The 22,261-nt window shown below is 42.2% G+C and overlaps 2 protein-coding genes across 4 annotated transcripts in view; both read right to left on the bottom strand.

The window, feature by feature from the left end:
• LOC102203130 (FYVE, RhoGEF and PH domain-containing protein 6-like) overlaps positions 1-13,644 on the bottom strand; it is a 17,339-nt gene extending 3,695 nt beyond the window's left edge. Inside the window, exons 1-17 of the mRNA XM_005728093.1 lie at positions 13,390-13,644; positions 10,924-12,778; positions 7,756-7,894; positions 7,425-7,492; positions 6,124-6,154; positions 4,433-4,584; positions 3,834-3,990; positions 3,638-3,725; positions 3,056-3,106; positions 2,868-2,926; positions 2,705-2,776; positions 1,914-1,982; positions 1,529-1,612; positions 1,348-1,427; positions 1,063-1,165; positions 793-939; positions 511-699 (exon numbers count right to left, since the gene is read on the bottom strand). Coding sequence (XP_005728150.1) covers positions 511-699; positions 793-939; positions 1,063-1,165; positions 1,348-1,427; positions 1,529-1,612; positions 1,914-1,982; positions 2,705-2,776; positions 2,868-2,926; positions 3,056-3,106; positions 3,638-3,725; positions 3,834-3,990; positions 4,433-4,584; positions 6,124-6,154; positions 7,425-7,492; positions 7,756-7,894; positions 10,924-12,778; positions 13,390-13,402 — 3,357 coding nt within the window. The 5' untranslated portion in view covers positions 13,403-13,644. The remainder of the gene's footprint in view (positions 1-510; positions 700-792; positions 940-1,062; positions 1,166-1,347; positions 1,428-1,528; positions 1,613-1,913; positions 1,983-2,704; positions 2,777-2,867; positions 2,927-3,055; positions 3,107-3,637; positions 3,726-3,833; positions 3,991-4,432; positions 4,585-6,123; positions 6,155-7,424; positions 7,493-7,755; positions 7,895-10,923; positions 12,779-13,389) is intronic.
• Positions 13,645-14,425: 781 nt separating this feature from the next.
• LOC102203694 (uncharacterized protein C3orf20) lies at positions 14,426-22,072 on the bottom strand. Of its 3 annotated transcripts, XM_013909595.1 has the most exons (18): positions 22,043-22,072; positions 21,677-21,936; positions 21,502-21,596; positions 20,950-21,386; positions 20,588-20,626; positions 20,396-20,495; positions 19,385-19,591; positions 19,100-19,249; positions 18,838-18,952; positions 17,962-18,087; positions 17,813-17,884; positions 17,432-17,603; positions 16,931-17,150; positions 16,152-16,232; positions 15,706-16,063; positions 15,463-15,579; positions 14,748-14,890; positions 14,426-14,589 (listed from the first exon to the last, which is right to left on the bottom strand). In XM_013909595.1, exons 2-18 carry the CDS (start codon positions 21,731-21,733, stop codon positions 14,544-14,546), a joined length of 2,535 nt encoding a protein of 844 aa, XP_013765049.1. In that variant the 5' UTR covers positions 21,734-21,936; positions 22,043-22,072; the 3' UTR covers positions 14,426-14,543. The 3 variants fall into 3 exon arrangements, with proteins under 3 accessions (XP_013765049.1, XP_013765050.1, XP_013765051.1); XM_013909596.1 differs by lacking the exons at positions 17,813-17,884; positions 22,043-22,072 and having other exon boundaries at positions 21,677-21,750; XM_013909597.1 differs by lacking the exons at positions 14,426-14,589; positions 14,748-14,890; positions 15,463-15,579; positions 22,043-22,072 and having other exon boundaries at positions 15,831-16,029; positions 21,677-21,750.
• Positions 22,073-22,261: the final 189 nt, after the last annotated feature.

Consider the following 22,261-nt stretch of genomic DNA (forward strand, 5'->3'; position numbering starts at 1 on the left):
CTCTGAGTTTTCTAAACCGGCTTCCTGAAATAGGGCCCTGGAGTTGGACACCCCTGCCTTATTAGCATTCAGTACAAAAGCCTGGATCTCTGATGGTTTGGGGGGGGTCGCACAAGAGCTTATGGAATTTGCAGCTTGCATATCTGAAAAGCCGTTATTAATGCTGAGAGGTATTAAAAGCAATATATGGTCCCATACAGATGAAATCTTTTTCAGTGAAGACCTTGTATACTTCAGCAAGAAAATGCTAAACTGCATACATCAACAGTCCGGATCTTTAACCTACTGAAAACATTTCAAGCACCATAAAACAATAAATACGTTAAAGAAGACCCAGGACTGTTCAGCAGTTAGAATCCTATATCAGACAAAAATGGGACAACATCCCTCTCTTGAAAGTCCAGCAGTCCAAAATTTTTTCTATTATTCTATTGTGAATAATAAATAAACTACTGCAGTAATAAGGTTGTAATGGAAAGTGTATACAGATGAGGGCGACATATGAACTACCTCTTTGAGGGTTGCGGGTATCAACTTCTGCTTTTTGTGGAAAGTAAACGCAGTTCTTTTTCCAAGTTGATGGGTCTGTTCGCCTTTCTGCTCCAAAAGAACTTGGAAACACTGGTCACACACTCGAGTAAACTTGTTCTTTTTATATTCGAGAGGGAATTCATTGGAGGAGCAAGATTGGCACACAACCTGTGGAAGAATAAAGCACAAGTTTTACTTTTTTTGCCCTTCCATCTCTCCCTCATTCTGGACAGTAAGCATGTTGTACAACTGATGCCTCACCTTTCCACACGCACGGCAGTGATGTCTCCTCCACGTTTGGGTGAACTTGGAGGTGCAGACCATACACATGGAGGCCCGCTTGTCAGGGATCCATATGGGGGCTTTGGATCCCAAAGGAGCACCATCGCCAACATCAGTGCCATCCAGCTGAATATGAGTGGTACAAAAAAAAAATGAAGGCACACAGGAGTTTCAGTGGCTGCTCATACAATGTTAAATGTTGCTCACATATTGCAACAGCCGGAGATGTACTTTTTTAAGTGATCTTACCACATCTCGAGGCTTGCCAGGGGTAAAGCTGCTCGTCTTCTTGGTGTGTTCACTGATCGCTGTGGAAATCGCTTCAAGCCATTCGTCCTGTTCCTCGGCCGAGCTACAGAAAGAGAAAACAGAGCATATGTAAAAAAAACAAAAAAAACCCCAAAATAGATTCAAGAAAAACAAAAAAGAAGAACATACACTAATGAAATAAAATGTAATAACAACAACAACAACAACAACAACAACAACACACCATCTTAAATTACAAAGGCCTCTTTCATTTCTGATCATTACCTCGCGGAGAGAATGAAAGAGCGCTCCACGCTCACGATGTTCAGCTCGTTCTGATAGGCCTCTTGACTCGGTTTGCTAACCTGTAATTATTTTCACCGTGAGCCGTGATGCCAGGATAAAGATGATCTCATGATGTGAGAAAATGTGAAAATTGACAAACAGAATAAGAACGAGTTCTCACCTTCATTCCTCTGAGGGGCAGCGTGTTTTTGAACATGTACTGGCCTGACTGAACGGGTTTGGTGTACAGCAACATGTCGTTAAACTAAATGGAAAATGACATGAAACATTTTCATTCTGTCATGACCATCGAGTCTCAAATACACCAGTAATAAGATTAATGAGATCATAAAAATGTGGGAGAAATATCAAACAAATGTCGAAAGACATCTGAGCACCATGGAAGCTAAATCTATTAATCAAGCCAAGTTCCTTATATCAGCTCAACAGAATGTATGACCGCATGTTTTACTAGGAAGGGAACCATGAGTGGAGGCACATGACAGAAACACTGCTGTTCGATTGTGATTTGGTTATGAAAGCATAGAAGGAAATATCGACTATACCAGGAAGAACATTCTGGGCTGCATAACTTTCCTCGACAGCTTCATCAAGATCCCCTCTTTAAGGTATATCTGGAAAAAAAAAAAAAAGGGGGTCGGGGGGAGAGAAATCACAAAAGTGTAAATTAGCAAAAAATATCCCTCCCCATATTTTACTTTATCACTCTTCTCACTGCCTTTTCTTTATCCAGAACTTCTTCGTGCAACATGTGAAGAAAAGTACTTTGCAGAGCTTGAAGTTCATTATTTTCTCCAATTGATGGCCTAGAGAAGGTCAATATTAGCAGCCCGCCTTAATAATCACGTGGCAGCATGGTGGCTCAGTGGTTAGCAAGAACATCCTGGACTCAGGCACACTCCCGTGTGCTGTTTTCATGGTGTCCCAGTGCTTGTGTGGGAGCTTCAGTTTCGCCCATCAATAAATAACATGCTACGTTAACGCTGCCTACGTCAGCCCAGGAAACTCTTGCAAAACATATTGTTAATCTCAACTGAGGAAACATTGCGTTCCCACTTTCTCACCAAGTGGAACAACTCAGTTAAATATGCCCAAGCATAGTCAAATAAACCAGACTCTGGTGGTTACACCTGCTTGAGTACAGTATGTATCGCCTAACGGGAAACCAGTTTAGCTGCTTCAGTTTTTCCCAGAGTCCTTCATGCTGGAAAAGCGTGATGGCTCACTGGGACATTAGAATCAGAGAGACATCATCCGTGTTAGCACAACCTTTGCTTGTCCTACATTGACATTGCCTGTGTACGTACAAAATCTTACAAAAGCTTTATGACCTCACCCGGCCAGGCTGGACAATCTCATGGTTGCCAATCAGACGGCACTGGACACGGATCAAACTCTGGAAGATATCCTGAGAAAAAAAACGAGTGGAATGTGTAAGTAACGTGTATTAGGGATTTACCATGTGATTGCTTATCATGAAATTTCTATTTTGCTCTCACCCCTTGTTTCATGAAGTCATTTGCATGACTGGCCACCTCTTTCACTATAGCAAGGGCAGCTGAATGGACACAAATTTGTAATTGTCACACACATGACATGAAATATTTCCATTCCACTAACACCATCAAGAATATTTACGGATCTGCAGGTTTAAAGAAATTAATACAAATAAAGGTTATGTCGTTACCTTCTGTGTCTTTGTAGTCGTCTGCATCTTCAGGCAGGTTTTTTAGATAATCTAAAACAAAATAAAAACATTTAAGTTTTGCTATCAACAGTGTAACCACAACAAGTGATCAATAAGTACGCAAATGGGTGTTAAGGGCTCAGTCTCTATATCCAATTCCTGGAATGATTCAGAACTTAAATCCTGGATGAAAAGGTCTTCAGGTGTTTACGTAACGCAGCTATACAAGAGTGACGTGGGAAACATTCATCATATGTTGGCACTGACCGATTAACCAGACTCGTGAATCCACAAGCTCACTCTTGTTGAAGCTTATGTTATGTCACCAAATCTGATTCGGACCCTACTTCAAAAGCCTTATTATACAAGGAGTCAAGAAGGAGCACAAAAGATTTTCATAATAAGCACCAGAGGGCAGCATGATGCCTGAGATGAGACATCAAAGGCTGCGCCAACGTGTACAGTTTAGGAGTCCAAAACTACAACAGTGAGCTGAGTTTGTACTTAAGTTAAACTCACGTTTAAGTATTAAATAAGAAACATAAAAGATCTACTTCAATGACTCTTTATTTACAGGTTTACCTGTGAGTAGCAGCTGGTACTGAGGAATCCTCTGTACAGGTTTTAACAGGTAATGCTTCAGAGCCAAGCTGGCGCAGCGTGGACTAGCCTTAACAAAAAAAGAGAACAAAACCAAATCAACATTTAATGGTTTTTGTTTTGTTTTTGAAAAAGGGAGCAAAGACATTTACACACAGAACAGGTTGAGCACCATTACCTCAAATTCCCGTACTACTGCGCCAAATGCTGGATTCTTCTTAGTCTGCTCATCCAGGAGAACCACATTCCTGTCAAACTCACGAATGTATGTCGAGTACATCTTCAGATAGGGCCCCTGTTTCAGGAAAATGTCTGCTACCTGGGGATTCTCGTTCCTGTAAACAAAACAGAGCGAAAAGAAAAACACTGGTCAGTTCCTCGATCCATCTAGGTGATGATTAGGTGGGGGCATACTTTGTTTTATAGTATCTATTTTTTCTCCTATAGAGTAAATGAATAATCAAAAACATGTGAAAATATATTCTTACCCAGAGCTTGAATACTTCCTTGTGGATCATGAACAGAAAAAAAAATCACCAATGTTCTGAGTTTCCTCTTTACCCGACTAACCACACTTTCAACAGGCACTAACAGCACCACATAGGTATCGTGACTTGATTTAAGACCGTGGGCATTAGTATGGAGTTAAAACATAAAAACATCCCTCTTCCTCTGAAGACTATCAGTTATTACTGCATGGTTTAGCTCCCAATCAGCAACAAGACCACATGTAAAGCTCTCAGTAAAAAAAATAAAAAATAAAAAACTTTGTTATACCATTTAGCTATTCTTTGTCTCAGTTCGGAGAGGAGGTTTTGGTTGAGTTCGTAGAGCTGTGGGAGGGAGTACAGTATCTGGTTTAGAAGACGGTCCTCAATCACAGGCTTCCCACTCTGGCGAGAGGCTTTAGACACTGAATCACGGAAGTCCTGTTGATAGACAGATAAAAAGTCAGATGGACACAGCTTAAGCGCATTCTTAAAAGACAATTAAATTCTGTTTTATTTGCATAGTGCTAAATCACAACAGCCGCCTAAAGGCACTTTATGTTGCAAAGTAAAGACCCTACAATAACACAGAGAAAACCCCAAAAATAAAATGACCCCATATGAGGAAGCACTTGGTGGCAGTGGGAAAGAAAAACTCCCTTTTAACGGGAAAACTCCGGCAGAACCAGGCTCAGGGAGAGGCGGCCCATCCTCTCTGACCGGTTAGGGGTTAAAGGGGCAAGACAGGACAAAAGATGCACTGTCATTCTCATAAAATAAAATCAGGACCAAAGAAATAATAAATACAGAGCAGCAAACACTGAGGGTACCATTTATGGTTCGCTTTCTGTTGGTTTATAGCAACACATGGCAAATAAAACTGCCAACAGACCATGTACCCAGCAGAGAGCTCCTGTGGTTAACGTGCGATTTCCTCCTACTTTAAAAAAAAAAAAAAAAAAAACAGCTGACAGTGTAGGAGGCGGCTCACATGGTAAAGGATGTAGCAGAAAAAAAAATTAAAAGCATATACGTTTCACGAGACTACGCTGCAGACAGTCAGCGGTAACAAACGTGTGACGTTTGTTGAGAAAAAGGCCAGTTTGGTTATCTTGTTTCCATTATAACACATGGGTTAGACAAACAAAGCAGCTAAATCAAAGTAGCTTTTATTGTCTGCATTTAGATCGCGAAAACGAGAGCGTCTAAGACTATGCATTACCAGATACATCAGATAGAATACACATGCTGTGGTGAGTGCTGATGTCCGTTTGAGTACCTGACAGAGCTGGGTAAAATAGAAAGCCATTTCAACATTGCTTTGAACTTCATATGATCTGTTCTTCACAACTGTGCAATCCACGGAGACTCGAGCGCTTCCCGTGTATGCTATACAGTCATAGACGGGAGTCGTCACTCAAGGCTACTACATCTTACGTACCAGCCCTGATCAAATTTCCTCACACTTAACACTGCAATTCCTGAATATATCACATCTCCTCTTCCTGAGCAGATATGATGAACTGTCAAGAAAAAGCGACTCAACAAACAAACAGAAGCAGATGTGGAGATTCTCGTAGAGATAGGGAGTGCTTTACTTCACCGATCTAAGAGTGGGTTGGCAAAGAGTTGGTTAGACTGGTTGGACGACACATAAAAAATATTGTTCTTCCCTTCTTGTCGCACAGCAAACACTGCAGGGGAAGTACAGCATAGGAATCAGATCATTTTTTGGCAGCGGTTAAAACAACGCGACTGTGTATCATTCAGAGCAAGTATAGTGTTACAATAAGAACCTTTTATTGCCAGAAGGATGGAGAAAAGTCTATTCTGCCCTTCTATGAGGATCAAATCAAACACATATGGAGAATGTGGGCTCCGACACTAGACCAGCACTGGCTCAAATATATACCCACAGCTCTTTTCATGGCAAACACAGTGGTTGCTTTTGTTTAAAAGGTGACATGTGGAAGTACTCACAACATGAAGCAGCTTCAGGACGTCAACAAACCTGGAAAAACAAAATACAGTTATAATGGTTACGCAATCGCTGCCTCCATACAACAATACATCATCATGTTTTGTGAGGTTTTGACATACATGTGTGTCTACCCATTACAATGAAGGTGAATGGAAATTGCTTTGTTTTTTTCCAGTCAGGCGCTTACACACAGATCCTGCAAGACTCTACCATCTGTTGGGTGCAAGTGGAGCAGTGTGTCAAACATATGGCCCAGGGGCCAGAATCAGCCTGACAAAGATTCCAGTCAGGCCCGCTGGAAGGCTTTGCAAAATGTGAAGGAGTTCATAGATTTTGATCATTTAACTGTACTTTCACGTTTTACAGCTTTCCTTATGGAGAAAGACCTCCCCCACTGCCATTCATACTACACCAAAGTAGTTTTTTATTTTATTTATATAGCACATTTAATGACAACAGCAACGCTGACCAAAGTGCTGTACAGAAATACAAAATAACTAGTACCAAGTAACTTTTATTATTAGCACCAAGTACCTCTCATACTGTATTAAAAGCCAGTGGATACAAATGTATTTTTTAGATGAGATTTAAATTGATTGACAGTAGGAGCCTGTCTGATGTGTTGGGGTAGATTATTCCACAGATTAGGCGCTACGACCCAAACGCTCGATCGCCTCTGTGAACCAGCCTAGACCTTGGTATGGCTAAAAGCAAAAGATCATTTGTTCTAAGAGATCTAGAGGGCGCATAAGGCTGCAAGAGGTCAGACAAATACCCAGGAGCCTGTCCATTCATGGCTTTATAATCAACAATAACATTTTAAAATCAGCTCTGAAGTGAAAAGAGAGCCAGTGGAAAGAGGCAAGCACCGGGAAATACGTTCACATCTTTTAGTTTGCATCAGAAGGCGAGCTGCAGCATTCGGGACCAACTGCAGTCTTGCAAGGCAGGTCCGACTAATTCCAACATATAATATAGTTAAACAATACAAGACACACACCAAATGATCTGGATGATGAGCTACTAGAACTTTTTCTTTAATATTTCATGTAGAAAAACTGAGACGTACTGTTGAATTTGCACTTCTTAACAATTAAATGTTTAGTTAAATGGCTTTTTCTCCAGTCTTTTCCCCCCAGTGTGTAAGTTAATGTTGCAAACACCAAGAGAAACTTTTAATCTACAAAAACCCACAACAAACCTGAGAGACAGACATCCCAAAATCTGGACAAAATTATCCTAGACTATGTGCACACGTGGAGTTCAAGAAATGCAAATTAGGGAAAAAAAGGACACTCACACACTCTCAGAGGTCATAATTTCTTGTGCAATGTTGAATATCTTGTTTTTCTTCTTTTCACTCGCCGTCTGATGAAGACAATCAATAAAAACAGTACAGTTTGAATAAAACAGTACAGTAAATGTAGCACACACACTGCTCGCAGCAGACGTACAAGATGCAATAATAATATATTAATCTATTAGAAACAGCATGAGGATGATGCTATAAATGTTTTTGTTTTTCTTGTTAAAGGAAGGCGTGTTCTCCCCTGCAGGACTATTTTGCCTGCATCCTTGAAATTCCTGCAATGAGCAAACCCTGTCAGGATCTAACAGCTTCTGCTCCTCACCGTTTTCTCCTCTGGCTGCTCAGGGTCACCTTTACTTGAGTCAGAGCTGCTGTCATTCTCGCCTTCGTCTTCTGAGGTGGTCTGGATAAAGTCATCATCAAACGGCACCTCAAGAACAATGTCCTTTTCAAAGGAGCTTCTGTAAAAAAAAAAAAAAAGTCAGAAACACATGTTAGTCAAAGAGCAAAACAGGGACCGACAAACACAAACAGGGCAGGTAGTCTTGACACACAACTATCTGAAGGCATTTATTCTGCATTTGAAAGGCGCTGACACACCTTTAAAATACACATGGCACACGAGCGAGGGGAAGGGAATTTCAGAAGAATGAGGAAGATTTCTGATATAAAAAAAAAAACTCTCCTCAGCATTTAATCCCAAGAATTTCTTATACGGGAGCATTTATTATTAAAAGTCATAGAAATGCACACAGGAAAGGGAAGACTTGACACCTTTAAATGTTAAATCTAATTATCAATACAATCACAAGCCTACTCCTACTGCATCTTTTTACATCTGCTCACAGAACTCAGAAATGAGGCACCGTCATCGTCAGCAGTTTTAACAGGACTTCACATGAACAGCTAACAGGAAATTGTGCCAAAGATGCGCCGCATGTCTAAAATGCCACAATTCCCAGAGGATTCTCAGAAGGCACCTCCCTGAACAAAACTTACAAAGAAAGAAAGCAGACAAAGCTAAGGGTCTGTGCCCCCTTTACAACCGCTGTAGTACTTCGCAGTGAGCGGTCTCTGCTATGAGCCAACGTGTTTCCAACATGTGAGTGTTTGAACCAAAGCGCTGCGACATGCTAAGCTGTTGGAGGCAGCGTGTACAGTTACACAAACTGTAATCCTGTTATCCAGCTGACTTCTGCAAAACTGCTCATTCAAAACCAGACATGTGAAACTCTTTGCCTACTAACAGGATTACTACAAAGATTACTTCAGGGAATATACACACAGGAAAAAAATAATAATAAATTAAAAACTGGAGCCAATGAAGACGCAAACTCAGAAACATTTTTAAAAAAAAACCCCAGAAAAGAATAAAAAAGGGTCAGTTCAACAAAAGTGCAAAAAAGTACAAACGTATCTATTTAGCACTGATCTGCTTCTTATGATGAATGTATGTAGATCTGCAGAAACGGCGCAATATCTAACAGTGCAAACACAAATCTGTACATAAACAGATTTAATGCACAAATCTGTGATATTTTCTCAGCTGAATTTGTTCATAATCTGCAAACAAAGTTAGAACATGTTCAGGAACAAATAATAGAAAGCACATCTTAAAACTTTACTACAACTACCACTAATAATGTTGATGAGCAAAAATATTTCACCCATCCGTTTTCCACTGATTCAATTTAGGATTGAAGGTGGAGGGGAGACGGCAATTGTTTGGACAAGTCACTAAAATATTGCAAGAAAGCCATTTACAGTCACATTCACATCTATGGCCAGTTTAGAATCACTAAATAGCCTAAGATCATGTCTTTGGACTCTGGCAGGACGGCGGAGTACCTGGAGAGGAAATGCAAACTCCACACAGAAAGAGCGGCCAGCCCGTGGATCAAACACAGGAGCTGCTTGTTATGAGATGACAGTGCTGTCCAGCACAACACCGTGCCACGGTAACACTTTCATTAGCCATTATTTACAGTTTTCCAAAATGACAGAAACAAAATAAAACACTAATAGAATTAAATTGATGACAGAGGACAAAAATTAGATTAAATGTTAAGAAAATGGGAGCAAGAGTAGACAGTGACTCAACATATAGTAGTTTAACAAACCAATACAAAGACCAAACAAAACTCGTCCTTCACACATGACACATTTGGAACAAATGTTCCAGTTACTATGATTATTTAAGTATATCTTATCCTGGTCAGGTACTTCTTATCAATGAATGATAAGATGATGGTTGGCAATGTCGCGCACATGCTGGAGGATGTTTTTCGTTTTGTTTTTCCAGTAAGTGTATACAGTAAGTGTAAAAAAGTGTACAATAGTGCATTTTTTAAATTTTTTTAATCTTGAGCTGATAGATCGCACGCTCCTTCCTTCATTTTGTTCTGGTCTGTTCATGCAAAGTCTTTTCTATGTTTATTGTTTGACTGATTTTTAAACCCTAGTCTCCAGGAAAATACTAATCATCAGCTCTATTATCTGAAACAGTTTTGAAAGGTGTTGCTGTTTTTGTGGCTTCCTCCTCTGACACTACTGTTTCCATTTCTTCACCTCTTATTTAGTACTAACTTAATGCATCACCATCATCACTTTCTTCATTACATCTTAGTGTTGATCATGGCATGCAGATTGCAGATTATTCTAAGTCACTACAGAACAAAACTGGCCAGTGGACACGCTTCATGAATCTGACGGGAATTTTGTGAGAAGCATAAGCACGTCGCCACCCGCACATTTGTGAACAAAGGCCAGAAACTCCTTTTGTTCCCCTAATGCACACATCACTAACAGTTTTATAAACATATATACTTTTTAGCATTAGGTAGTTATAGTTGGGATTGTAGGTTTTTGGTTTGAAAACAAACAAATCCAACTATTCAGTAAAAGGACTAGATGTTGTAGTCCCTGATAATGGACTGGTAATGGATAATCATTGTAAAATGAAAAATAAAGTCTTATATTGAGTTCTGATGAAAGGTTTCCTCTTTAAGCAGCAGATTTTTTAATTCTATCACCTCCACTCTATTGAACTGAGCCTTTAAGAAGAGAAACAGGTGTCGTTTTAGCGTCTTCCTAACACCAGATAACCGCAGAGCTGCAAACACAAAGACACTGTGAAAGCGCTTCTTAAACCACAGAAATGTGGATTGCATTGATCTAGTATGTATTCTTCCCTTCTAGGCTAAAGATTGTCTCTGCCTGTAATAATAACAACATGTTTATACTTTAAATTTGTGTAGTTTAAGTCAGTGTGTCAAGGCTATGCAAGCACACCATACCTGTCAAACTACCCTGACAGGAATTAGAAAAACAAACAATGCGAAGGCCCTCTGCGCTCTTCCTTTTCGCCCTCTGTCATCAGAAACATATTTTGCAGATGAATGGGTGTTTAAAAAGAAATTTCAGGACACAATGAAGAACGTGCTGTTAAAAATAAATCAGGTTTAGAGGTAGTCGAGTCCATCAGGTCTACCTGTCACAGAGTGCTGGTGTCTGTTGGTGGTCTTTCTCCGGGGACATATATGGATCCTGCTCCTCATAAATGCCCTCATTATCATACACTGAGCTCTCCGAGGAGTCAGGGTGTAAGTATAAGCCCTGTGGGTCAGTGTAAACTGAGCTCTGCCATGGTTTAGGTTGTGAGTAGGGGTCCTGAGGATATGGCCCTGAATTTTCCACACTGGCGAAGTCTGATATCTCCTCATACACAGGGCTGTCCTCAAATGGGACAACTTCTCCTTCATTTTCTCCGTCCACATTTTGCTCAAACTCAGTAAATGGAGCGGAGAATTTACGTTCGGGACAGTTCTGCCATAGGTCTTCGTCGTTGTCAACACTTAGTTCATTATCATCGGGAGTGTAGTCTGGGAACTGGTCTTCTTTTTCCGTCTGCCTGGGTAACCTACTCTTTGATAATTTCAAGGGCTGTTTCCGGAAAGAAATTGTCTTCTGTACTTTTTTAGAGCGAATGATGTCAGCGCCGGAGAAGGACTTGGCTTTGCTCACACTGGAGCGAGAATGCCTATTAACTTCAGCTGCTGGATGGTTACCGCTTGATTTGTCAGTGGAAGGCAGAGGCGGCTCCTTCTTTTTCCCATGTCCTTCAAACTCCCTTGCTGCTCTCTCCTCAGAGGATACCTTATTCTGATTCAGCAGCTTCTTTCTCTGGGGCTTCTTTGGAGGTACTTTACCCATCCCAGTTTTCTCCGCTGTGGCAACAGGCTGGCTGAGGGCCGGCTGACTATGCAAAATGCCACAAGCTTCCTCCTCATCACCCTTTGCTTTCCTCTGAATCTTTTTATTATTCTTTTTAGCGGAGAAATCCATCTCATAAGTGCCACGGCCCCAATCGAGATGTTCCCCTTTCACGTCCTTTGGAATTGCCTGAGGAGCCGAGCTCAGTACTTTTTCGAGCTCAGACAGAAAAGGTTTTTTCTTGGGTGGAGCAGCTGGAGGGGGACAAGTTTTCACTGACGGAAAAGCTGGCAGTTTCTTTTCACTTTCAGGTGCACTGACAGACAGTGATGATGTGCCCTTCCTGTCTGGTGACACCGCCACATTTTTGGTGTTTATTTCTCTGCCATCTTGGCTTACAGACTCTTCCTTCCCCTTCTCCCCCTTTTCCTTATGGTCCTGAACAGCTTGCCTGGGTTTCTGTGGTACAGGGATAGGACTGGGCTTCCTAGGGGGAGCTGGGATTAGTTTGGGTCGTGGCACACTGAGAGCATCTTCCTCTGGTACTTGTCCAGGTACACCGTCAAGAATTCCATCATTTGCCTCATCACCCCGCGTTCTGTGAGGAGAAGTCGGCCGAAAAGCCACCTTAGGACGGGAAATATTAGTATTTACAGTGACATTTTGGTAAATAGCATGTTCGTCTTGAACAGACTGATAGTGAGTATGGGTGGGAGAGGCGTTCGTTGTTCTGAAGTATTCATTGTTTATTTTCTCTCTGCTATGATTGCGGGTGCCTTGAGAATTGACGCATGTGCAGTTGTCACTGCTGCACAGACAAATAGGAACAACGTAATCCCAGTCAGGCCTTTTGCTCTCGTGCGGCAGTCCATTTTGGGAAGCAAGGCAACCTACAGTCTGGGGGGTATCCGACGCAGATGTCTGACGTGGGCTCGTCCAGACAGGTTGCCTCTCTTCCACAGGAGTGTTGAATTTAGAGGGGCAGGGTTTGGGGGCTAGCGCCGGTTTCACCTTCATCTGCGTGCCAGGAGATGGTTGCGAGAGGCCACCTTTTCTGGGGATCAAAGGAGATTGCCGTGGACTTTCGTAGTAAGGAAGCTTTGGTTTAGGGGCCACAGGTGGCTTATGCATGCCTGGGAATAGAGAAATGAAATATATGAAGTTGGGACTTGAGGTAAAGTTATTTCCTCTGAGGGAAAACAACATCTAAATGACTGTAACCCTGACTATAATGTAATGACTGTGTTTTCTTTCACTGCTGATCCTAACCTTGGTATACATCATAAACAACCTCTCCAAGGGTTCAAATATCACATGATTTATGTTTGCCCCTCTATGTAGCAGCACATTACTCCAACTAATAGCTCGCGTCAACACGCAAAAGTGGGGGATTAGCAGGTGGGAGATGAAGAGTGGGAGAAGCAGTAAAAGGCAAGCCTGTTGACAAGCAGGGTTTTCAAGGCGTTGTTTTCAAATATTTCCCTGTTCAACAAGACACAGTTTGAACTGCTGACTGCGAACAAAATCAATACAAAACTCGAGATAATCAAATGTAACTTCATTTAGAGCTATGCTGTTTAAATGACTACCGAGCAGGCTAAACCTAAACAGGTGAGATTTATACTGTGTAGGAATAGAAAGAACAAAGAAGTACATCTCTGAGCATTTACTATTTCCCGATTAGCCATTAGAAGCTCACCGTGTTCACGTATAAACCAGAAAAGTCATCGAACGGGGAACTTACCTGAGTTCATCATCGCTCCACTCACTTCGCTTCTGTTTTTCTTTCTTTATTGTTTTCCGGTCCTTATATTAAAAATAAATAAATAAATCAGTGAAGACAAAAGTCCTTCATATCCGGATAAAGTTCAGATCGTCGATTCATAATGTGTCAAATAATCGACATTTTCTTTGATTTTAACCCGAGCGGCACACGTGATTCCGCCGCAAACAAGTTCTTCTCTCTGGCGCACCGGCTGTTGATGTTCTGCGATATGTAGCCAGCCAATAGCCGCGAGCTTCCTTTTTGTTTCCGAGGACGATCCACTAGAGGCCCCCCAGGAGCCACAGACGGCCAGAATCAATCTTTGCATCCAAATCTTCCACAAATTGGCATTATTATGAGTTGTCACACTGTAAAATCTCTTCTCCACACGGAAACAATAAACACTGACTTGTAGTAAGATTTAACGCTGGCTCATGACTGCTCAGGAATTTTGCAAGGTGCCATGCACGCATATCTTTCCTCCTACATCATCTTTTCTATTATTAATGGTATGACTAAGAAGCCAAAATTATGCCAGGAAGCCAGCAGCTCCTTTGTAACACATATTTTACGCAGAGGAAGAAATACTTGAAAAATATATATATATATTTCCCATCAGTTCCCTCCTTGTGTCAGCAGGTTGATTCTGCATTTAGTTATTTACAGGAAGTCACAAAGAAAGTCAGATGACTGACAGCTTGACTTGGTGAATAATATGAAGGATTGAATATAAATAATGGATTAGTTGTTGCTTTTTGCCATGTTTATTTGGCCAAGTCGAAACTCACTGAATCCAGAAACCTGTGGCAGATCTCTTGCCCCTGATCCATGTTTTATTTCATGGAGGAATATCGAGTGTGTGACAAGACAAGGGAAGGGAGGGCGTTTTGGTCTGTTGCTGGAATGATGCAGTGTGATTCCCGTCCCTGCAGAGGGGTTACATATCTTAAAGAAGGGAAAGTGAAGACTTAATTGATAATATAAATAAGGACTCAAGCATCATGTTATGTTTCAGTTTCATTTTTTTATTCCACAGAGAAATCCGTCCAAATTTCACGTAAATGTTGATGACAATTTTACATTGCCTTCGCCGTTTCCCTTTTCTGTGAAGGGCTCGGCGTGATGTCGTCGCCTCAGGTTAGTGCTGTGTCTGCAGCCGCAGGAGTGTTCACAGAATCACTGTGTGCAAAGATTGGAAGAACACCAGTAAAGTGTTCAGCTTTAGAAAGCCAACTTCTGTTATTTGTGGTTCTGTGGTGATGTGTTCCAGTATGCAATAACCGGTTTGATTCATTGGCTTACAGGACATCAAATCAGAGGGGATTGTGGAGTAATACCTGAACTTGTAGTCTGAAGGGAGAATCAGACCTAATCTGTAGTCTCTTCTGCTTCTGGAGATTTGCTTTTCAAGGACCCTGGCTGAGAAGCTGTGATCGCTGCATATGTAGCCCGCGAACAGCAGCTTCCCTCTGATATACATCTATCACATGAGCATATAAAAAGTACTTTACACGTCTGAAAGTGGAAGAAAACGCCTCTGCAGTCCCCCACTGCAGTTATTTTTACCCTCCCCACATGTAAAAATGTTAAGCAGGGAGGGCTTTTTTTTTTTTTCTGCAGAGAAGTGGTTTACAAAAACGTTTCACAACAAAGGTCATACATCATGAGGTTATTTTTAAGCTTTAGATTTCAACACAGATTGGCGTTGATGCGACACCACATCCTGTTATTTGTAATGTATGTGCTTTCAGAGTTTCTGAGTAGGGCCTGCTGACCTACATTATTTAAGTGCTGACAGTGTGTCATGTGACTATAACTCAGACCTTTATGTTTGATAGTGAAGGACGTTAGCAAACGTCACTGAAGCAGTTGTCATTAGAGCTCCCTTTTGTATTTCCTACTTTTAATACTTTTAATACTTTTACAGGAATGTTTGGACATCAGGGGAAAGTAGTGGAGCGGTGCTTGTTGCTGCCACCCAGTGGGGACCATGAAGGCGTGCACTTTGCATAGCATGCAGCTTTTGGACAAGTCTGCAGTAGGTTTACTGACCAGGACCGTGCCGGGAGCAGCTCTGTGTCGCTGGCGCAGCAGGATGTTCTTGGATTCGTAGCAGGGATTCTCCATTTCTATTTCATACCTCACCACACGAAAAGAGTCCATCTGACACTGGATTTTAAGAAAAAAAAAATCAACCTGTTACTGAATCTGACTGGCTCTAAGCAACACTGTTTTCACCCTTGAAAATGTGCCTCAGTATCACTAACATAACTCTTATTTTGCCTAGATTCACACCTGAGTGCAAGGCGATGTTCTGTGTTTGTTCTTCCTCCTGTAAAGATACTCCAGCGAGTCCTGGCCAAGCGTTGCGTGCGTGTCGACAGGCTGACGTGGACAAGTCACACACACAACAAGGATCTGTTGACTCTGTGGAGGCTGGCCCATAATGAGAGCATCATACTCCAGGTCTGTCACTACCGGCATTAGTTTAGTGCTGCAGCAGCAGCTCCTCCGCTGCCCTTCCCCCAGCAGTGCCGCTCTGAGTAGATCCGGGCACACTGTGAGGGGGACAGAGGGGGGGAACGGTGCCACTGCAGGAAGGAGGGTGACGGCGGACATCTGCAATTCGGGATTATTTGGAAGAAAAACTGACCTGGGAGACAGGGAATCTGATGTTTTATAAGGCTACTAAAACATGTAGCAATTGACTTTTTTCATCAAACTAGAGCGTCTGGTCTTACTCTGGTTTGATGCTCCCGTAAATCCGAAGGGGTCCTAGCTGCGTGAATCCACGTTCCTTCTTTTCAGGCTTTCTAGGTGTCCTGACAACAAACAGGTCAAAAAAAAGTTAAACTGTTCTTTAGTGTGCCTTTCAATAATGCAGCAAAGATCTAGTGCAAGTGTAGCACAAGTGAAGCACTGAAACTGCTCTGCAATCAGCTCAAGAATAACTAAAGCAGGTGCCGTTATAACTCGCTGGTTGAGCAGGTAATCCATACACTGTAAAGCAGTTTTTGTCCCCGCTGGCCTCTCGGCTAAGTCCATCATGAAAAATACATATTTTAAAATCTCAATGAGACTTTTACCTGGATAAATAAATAATATATATAAATTCTCTTTAGTGTGTTTACTTGGTTAAGTTATCCAGAGTAGAAACATCCAGATATCGCTGTATGTCACATCATTTTCACACATCCACTGGAGCACTGAGCCCTTCTAAATGTCGCCCAGTGGAGCTGTATGTCGGGAGGAAAATGTCCAACTCATTAAAGGTTTTTCAAACTGCTACATCTTCAGGGTGAAGACTGTGTAATGTTTAATTTCATCTCTGTGAGAGTAGCGAAGGTATTTGCCCAGTGAATTTACAGAGCACTATTGGGTGCCATGTGTCCTGTTTCTAGCAGTTTTGGAAATCGACTGAAGAGCAAAATCTCCTGAAAATGTCAGAAAATGTCCTGACCTGATCCTCCTAACATAACATTGTTCGGAGTTTGTGTGTGGAAATGGCTTTAGCGTGCACCTAGGCAGGACAACGGGAAAGTCCGGCGCTCTTTCGGCTGATTGCGACAGGTGTCCGTGAAGCTCCCGAAACTCATCTCTGCTATCCTCCGGCTGGACAGGGTTAGCATTTACTCGTTCAGGTAGCTTCACAGAGGGCAGAGCAGCTGACTGTGCCTCTTTTCTCGGCCTGGTCCTCGGTGGGGCATCTGGCATCCGCTTTGAGCCAGGACACTTGATACCTGAAGGAGAGGAAGAGGTCACTCGGAAATGCACACAGATACAGAGTTGCACAGATGACCGTGAACAAGATCCTCATGGAACTATTCAATAATGTCGAGTTTGCAGGATAAAGTGATCCTGTAACTTTTTGCTTCATTGAACTATTCCAAGCAGCTCCGACCAGGTCAGGTTTTCTTGATGTTACAACCAGCTGTTGCAGTTTTATCACATGTGGGGAGAACAGGGTGAATGTCAGAGAAGCTAGAGAGGCTATGTTTGGAAGCTGTGAGCGTGTAAGTACCGACAGCCACACGATAACAGTCCAACCAATCTTCCACGGTTTTGTGTACTCTTTGCTGAAGCCTGATCAGTGTCCCGCTAGGATGACCTCCTCTTTTCCAGTGTGCTGACGACTCCTCCTGCCTCTTCCCTTCTCTCACCATCTGGAGAGCATCCCGAGAGCGCACCGACTTCTGCCACACAACATTATGTGCGCATGGTAGATTATGTTATGTAAAGCATTTAGCTAGCTGCTCTATACACAGTAACCACCGGCTATTTGTGCACAAACGCACTGGTGGCTATTAAGCTAACTGCTCCTCTTTATCTAATCAGCTGTTTGATTCACTCAGTGTCACTTTTCCACTCAGACACAATCATCTGATCATTAAAAGTGTCTTACATGTGTCAGTGGGGGATACAGGAGGTCTTGAGCAGCATCAGAGATAAACGCTTCCCGAGTCTTCAAATAAGACTGCAAATGCAGAACTGATATTACAGAGAAATATTTTAGCTTCCTCAATATCAAGGTGAAAAACAATGTAATCTTACTGTTTCCTTTGGCTGATTAAGGTGAGACCGAGCAGAAAGCGGAAGCTGGGCGGTTTCATTTTCACACCTGAAGGTGAGCACTGCAGACGTACCGCTGGACAGACTCACAGACACGTGATCAGAAATCTGCAGGAGACAAGCAAACACTTTTATCGGTTATTAGAAAACGAAAACCCTAAAGAACAGCAAAGTGGCATAAAGAGTTAGCAAGTCCTCCTGTCTGCGTCGCCTGAAACGATCCAATCTAAAGCAAAAAAAACCCTGCAGACAATAAAATATGAATCTCTACGTCCTGTCAGCGACAGTTAGTGTTGCTGGGATTTATGCTTGAGTAGGAAATCTACACCGTAGCTACATCGTAACCGCAAACCCCACTGAAACCCTACAAAGTGAGCTGATGTGCATGAGAGTGGATTATATATCCTGAACCCTAAAGTATAACATTGACAACAAAACTCCCCCATCATATTTTTATGATTTTTTTCCAAGTCTCTTGTGGTTATAGTACCATAACATATGATTTAGCATATGTAATTCCAAAGGCAAAAACCACAGGGACCAAAAATCATTTAGATAGTTTGCTAAAAAAAAAGTAATATTCATATTTATTTTCAACTTAGTAATTTTTTTTAAGGTTTTTCAGATGTAAAAGCATTCTTGCCTAACAAAATGAGGAGTGCTGCATAAAATGTTTTTATTATTTCATTGAAATTCAATTTAAAAAAATCAATCAGCTGCCTCCCCAGAAATATAAGTACACACTGTACTGCCAGTTCCTCCTGTGTGTCTCTGGCTACTTTTGCTCCGAATTTTTCAGTTTATTGATGAGAGAATAGCAACAACAACATCGAGAGGAGATTAATTCGTAGACCCCACCTGTATTGCAATCTTTTCCCTGTGATATGTCTTCCAACTCCACTTCTTAGTTTTGTTTCTGTAAATATCGCACATGAATCCACCGTTCTGGTCCCACAGTGCTGTGACGGCTGAGCTGCATTAACAATTACAAAAGATTTAAAACAAACAGGCGAAGCATGTGCAACAGAATTTTGTTATACGTGTATTTTTACATGTTACTTCACATTTTTCAGTAAGAAAAAAAAATGAAAAGAATGGAAGCCACCTGGCATGCACTCACCTGAGAGGATGCGTGACGGCCCCGCGCCCAAATGCTGTAATAGTCGCGAGGATGGTGGGAAATTGGCTGTCAGTGAACACATTGGTATAGAAGCCTCCGCAGGGCAGGCCTGAGTGACTCTGGCACACTGCCATGCAACCAGATGGGTAACTGAGGGGCCACAATTACAGGTCATAAGGTCAGCAGCAGTGACACATTTTCCATATGCCCAAATCCGCCTTTAATTCTGGACACTCATTAAAATTGAAATCTTTATGAATAAACATGATGAGAAAAAGATGATACTATATGAATGAGGAGCCATCGTTGATCCTGTAGTGCAGTTTTTGCCGGGCAGGATCCTGCTGTTTCACTTCTGGTATCTGTGGCATCCCGTTGACTAAAGAGGAAGGATGGTCCTTTCTTCTCCTGCGTGTCACGTTAGCCTTCGTATCCCCATAGTGACGGAGGATAAGCTGTTCGTTCGGATCCAGCTCAGTTGTTGGCAGTTTTCTACGTTAAAAAAAATACGGTTAAGTGTAAACGTTTTTGGACAAATGTGACTTTTGTCGTTTTCGTGTGAGTGTTCTTGACTAGGTTAGATGTTGTGAAGGGTTTTTTTGAACCATGGAAATAAGCCGTCATCTTTTGGTGTTGTTATATTTGTTGATTTTGCTACTCCTAAAGTTTTTGCTCCGTCTCTGATAGGTTTGTTTTTTCCCCATCTTCAGATGGCCTTCGCTTTTACTGACCTTTCTTTGGACCTCATATTGAGAATTTAAATGAAAAACTATCAAATGCAATTGCATCATTTGAAATCAACTCCAGATCTTTTATCTGCCCAATTAGTCATGAGATAAAGAGGGAATCGACCTCATTTGACCATCAAACTACTGCCAGTCAATTGTCTAATCACCTTTGAGCGTCTGACAATGGTAGACTGTATAAAAATGTCCATTGTTTCCAAACAGTTTATGTGCAACCTTTGTCAAACCCTTTGAAATAAAACTAAAAGTCAGCCCTTCAACCACATATTGACTGTTTGATTTCAGATCCCCTGTGTTGTGTACAGAGGCAAAATTACAAATAAATGTGTCACTGTCCAAAAGCCTATGGACCTTAACGTATATTAAACAATGCATGTGAAAGTACTGGATTATATTGCTTTAACCAGATAAGGATTTCAGTAACTGATGACCAAATGTAAAATAGCCTGAAATTCAATCAAAATGGATTCATCAGATCAGCCGACCAACAGGATCTGATCATTTGGAAATGCAAATGCTATTAATGCAGAAACAGACGCTGACAACTCACTCTGGATCTTTTGCTCCCTGCAGTCGCTCCACCACCCACTGATACAAACTGATCCTGTTCAGCACATCACTGGAGGCCTGATTAGGCTGAGCGATCAAACCTGCACACAAAACACACGACACAGCGGAGGCAGTGACAGAGTCATCTACGCAGTGCTGCAGCTGCATGTCATACCTGCATGTTTACACTTACTGGATGAGATGGAGGGAGTGGCTGCTGTGGAGCTGCGAGCTGTTTAAGAGCAAGAATGTGAAACTTAGTCTTAGAAGGATTATAATACAATTTCCAAGCAATTTCACGTAAATGCACTCCAAACTCAGAGTGTGCAATGCTCAGAGAAACTGCAAAAAGAAAACAAACAAACAAACAAACAAAAAAACAACAACAAGAGCTACATCTCAGTTTCTACATGCCTCACAAAAGAAGACTGAACAAGTATGGGCTGTTGGAAAGGTCCAATTTGGGGGGGGTTAGATGGATACCTTCCTGGTATGTTATCTTCCCTTGTAGTGTTTTTATGGCCACAGAAATGTGCCTGAAATTATTTCTTTTACCTCTACTGCATCTTGGCTCGCTCTTTTTCACATGTGGGTTTAGTTTGGCTCGCGACTTTCTCCCTGTGAAACCAGCACTTCTTGCTGCGCACGGGTTCTCCTCTGCCGTTTCCTCCCGGCCGCTGGCTGACACCTGGCGGGGAGGTTGCTGCAGCTTCGGGGAGCCCACAGACTTCGGTAGCTTGTCAGTCAGTTTGGGACTTGAACGCAGCGCCCCTGCAGTCAGATCGTGCCAGGAGCAGTTCAGAATATTTACAACCCCGTGAGGAAGACGCCTCTCATCAGCCCACCTATGCTGCCAAAGCAGGCGAGCCAATTCATTTAATAACTGAGGCGCTGCTTGCTTGTATGCCTCGATCGAACCGTTCAGGGTTAAAGCAGACGATGTGCCAGGTTTATCGCCTTCTTCCTCCCTTCCCTCGTTCTCCTCCAGATTACTATGAGAAAATAAGACAGGTTATTTACAGTAAACCACGTTTCCTTCTCCTCCTCCTTTTTTCGGATGCTCCCACAGCAGATCATCTCTGTCAGAATGTGCAAGCCTCTAATTACCTTCGTATCCTGCCCTCGAATTGTGCTCCTCCATTTATCACACTCAAATGTAAAATGTTTCCTCGCTCTCCTTTAACTCGATTTCGTCCTGCTGGCTGCAGAGAGGCAAGTGGACGGTAAAAGTTGTGCTCCTTCTTTTAAACTACACAGTCAGCAAAACGCATCCTCACCTCACCTGATCAAAGAAATAAAAGGGCCCCCGTCTGCCTTCTGTCCCACCAGAAGAACTCATTTCCCGTTACAAAGGGAGAAATCCCCCCACACTGTATCTCTTTGCAGCAAAGCAAAAGTAACCTAGCTGAGAAAAAGTGCTTCAAGATCAACATTTCGCTCCAGCAAATACCCCCCTCTCCGTTCATGTTCTCGCCTTGTTGCTTGGATACGCACTTCTCGCGTTACGCACGTTAATGATCGACTCTGGGCATCAAATTGAATCTGTGACAGTGCAAACAACAATACGTTACTCTCAATAACAGATAAGGTGTCGAGCGTTTGGCAATGTGGACACACAAAGAGAAAGAAAGGGCGCGCAGGTTGATACCGAGGAGCTGCAGCAGTCAGGTGTGCGCTGGGCTGCCAGGTAACCTGAAACTCAGCCGCTGGACGATCGGAGAAAGTGATGAGTCCAGCACAGTGCAGCTTTTAAAGGCCACACACCGGGACAGGACTGTCACATACATCTGAGCATCACAGGAACTGTGAGTCCAAACAATGTAACTCTAAAAATCTGATGACGATTGAAACTTTTTTTTCTTTTCTT

The sequence above is a fragment of the Pundamilia nyererei genome, unplaced genomic scaffold (genome assembly GCF_000239375.1).
Source record: "Pundamilia nyererei isolate P.nyererei 1_Seehausen unplaced genomic scaffold, PunNye1.0 scaffold00027, whole genome shotgun sequence".
Lineage (NCBI taxonomy): Eukaryota > Metazoa > Chordata > Actinopteri > Cichliformes > Cichlidae > Pundamilia > Pundamilia nyererei.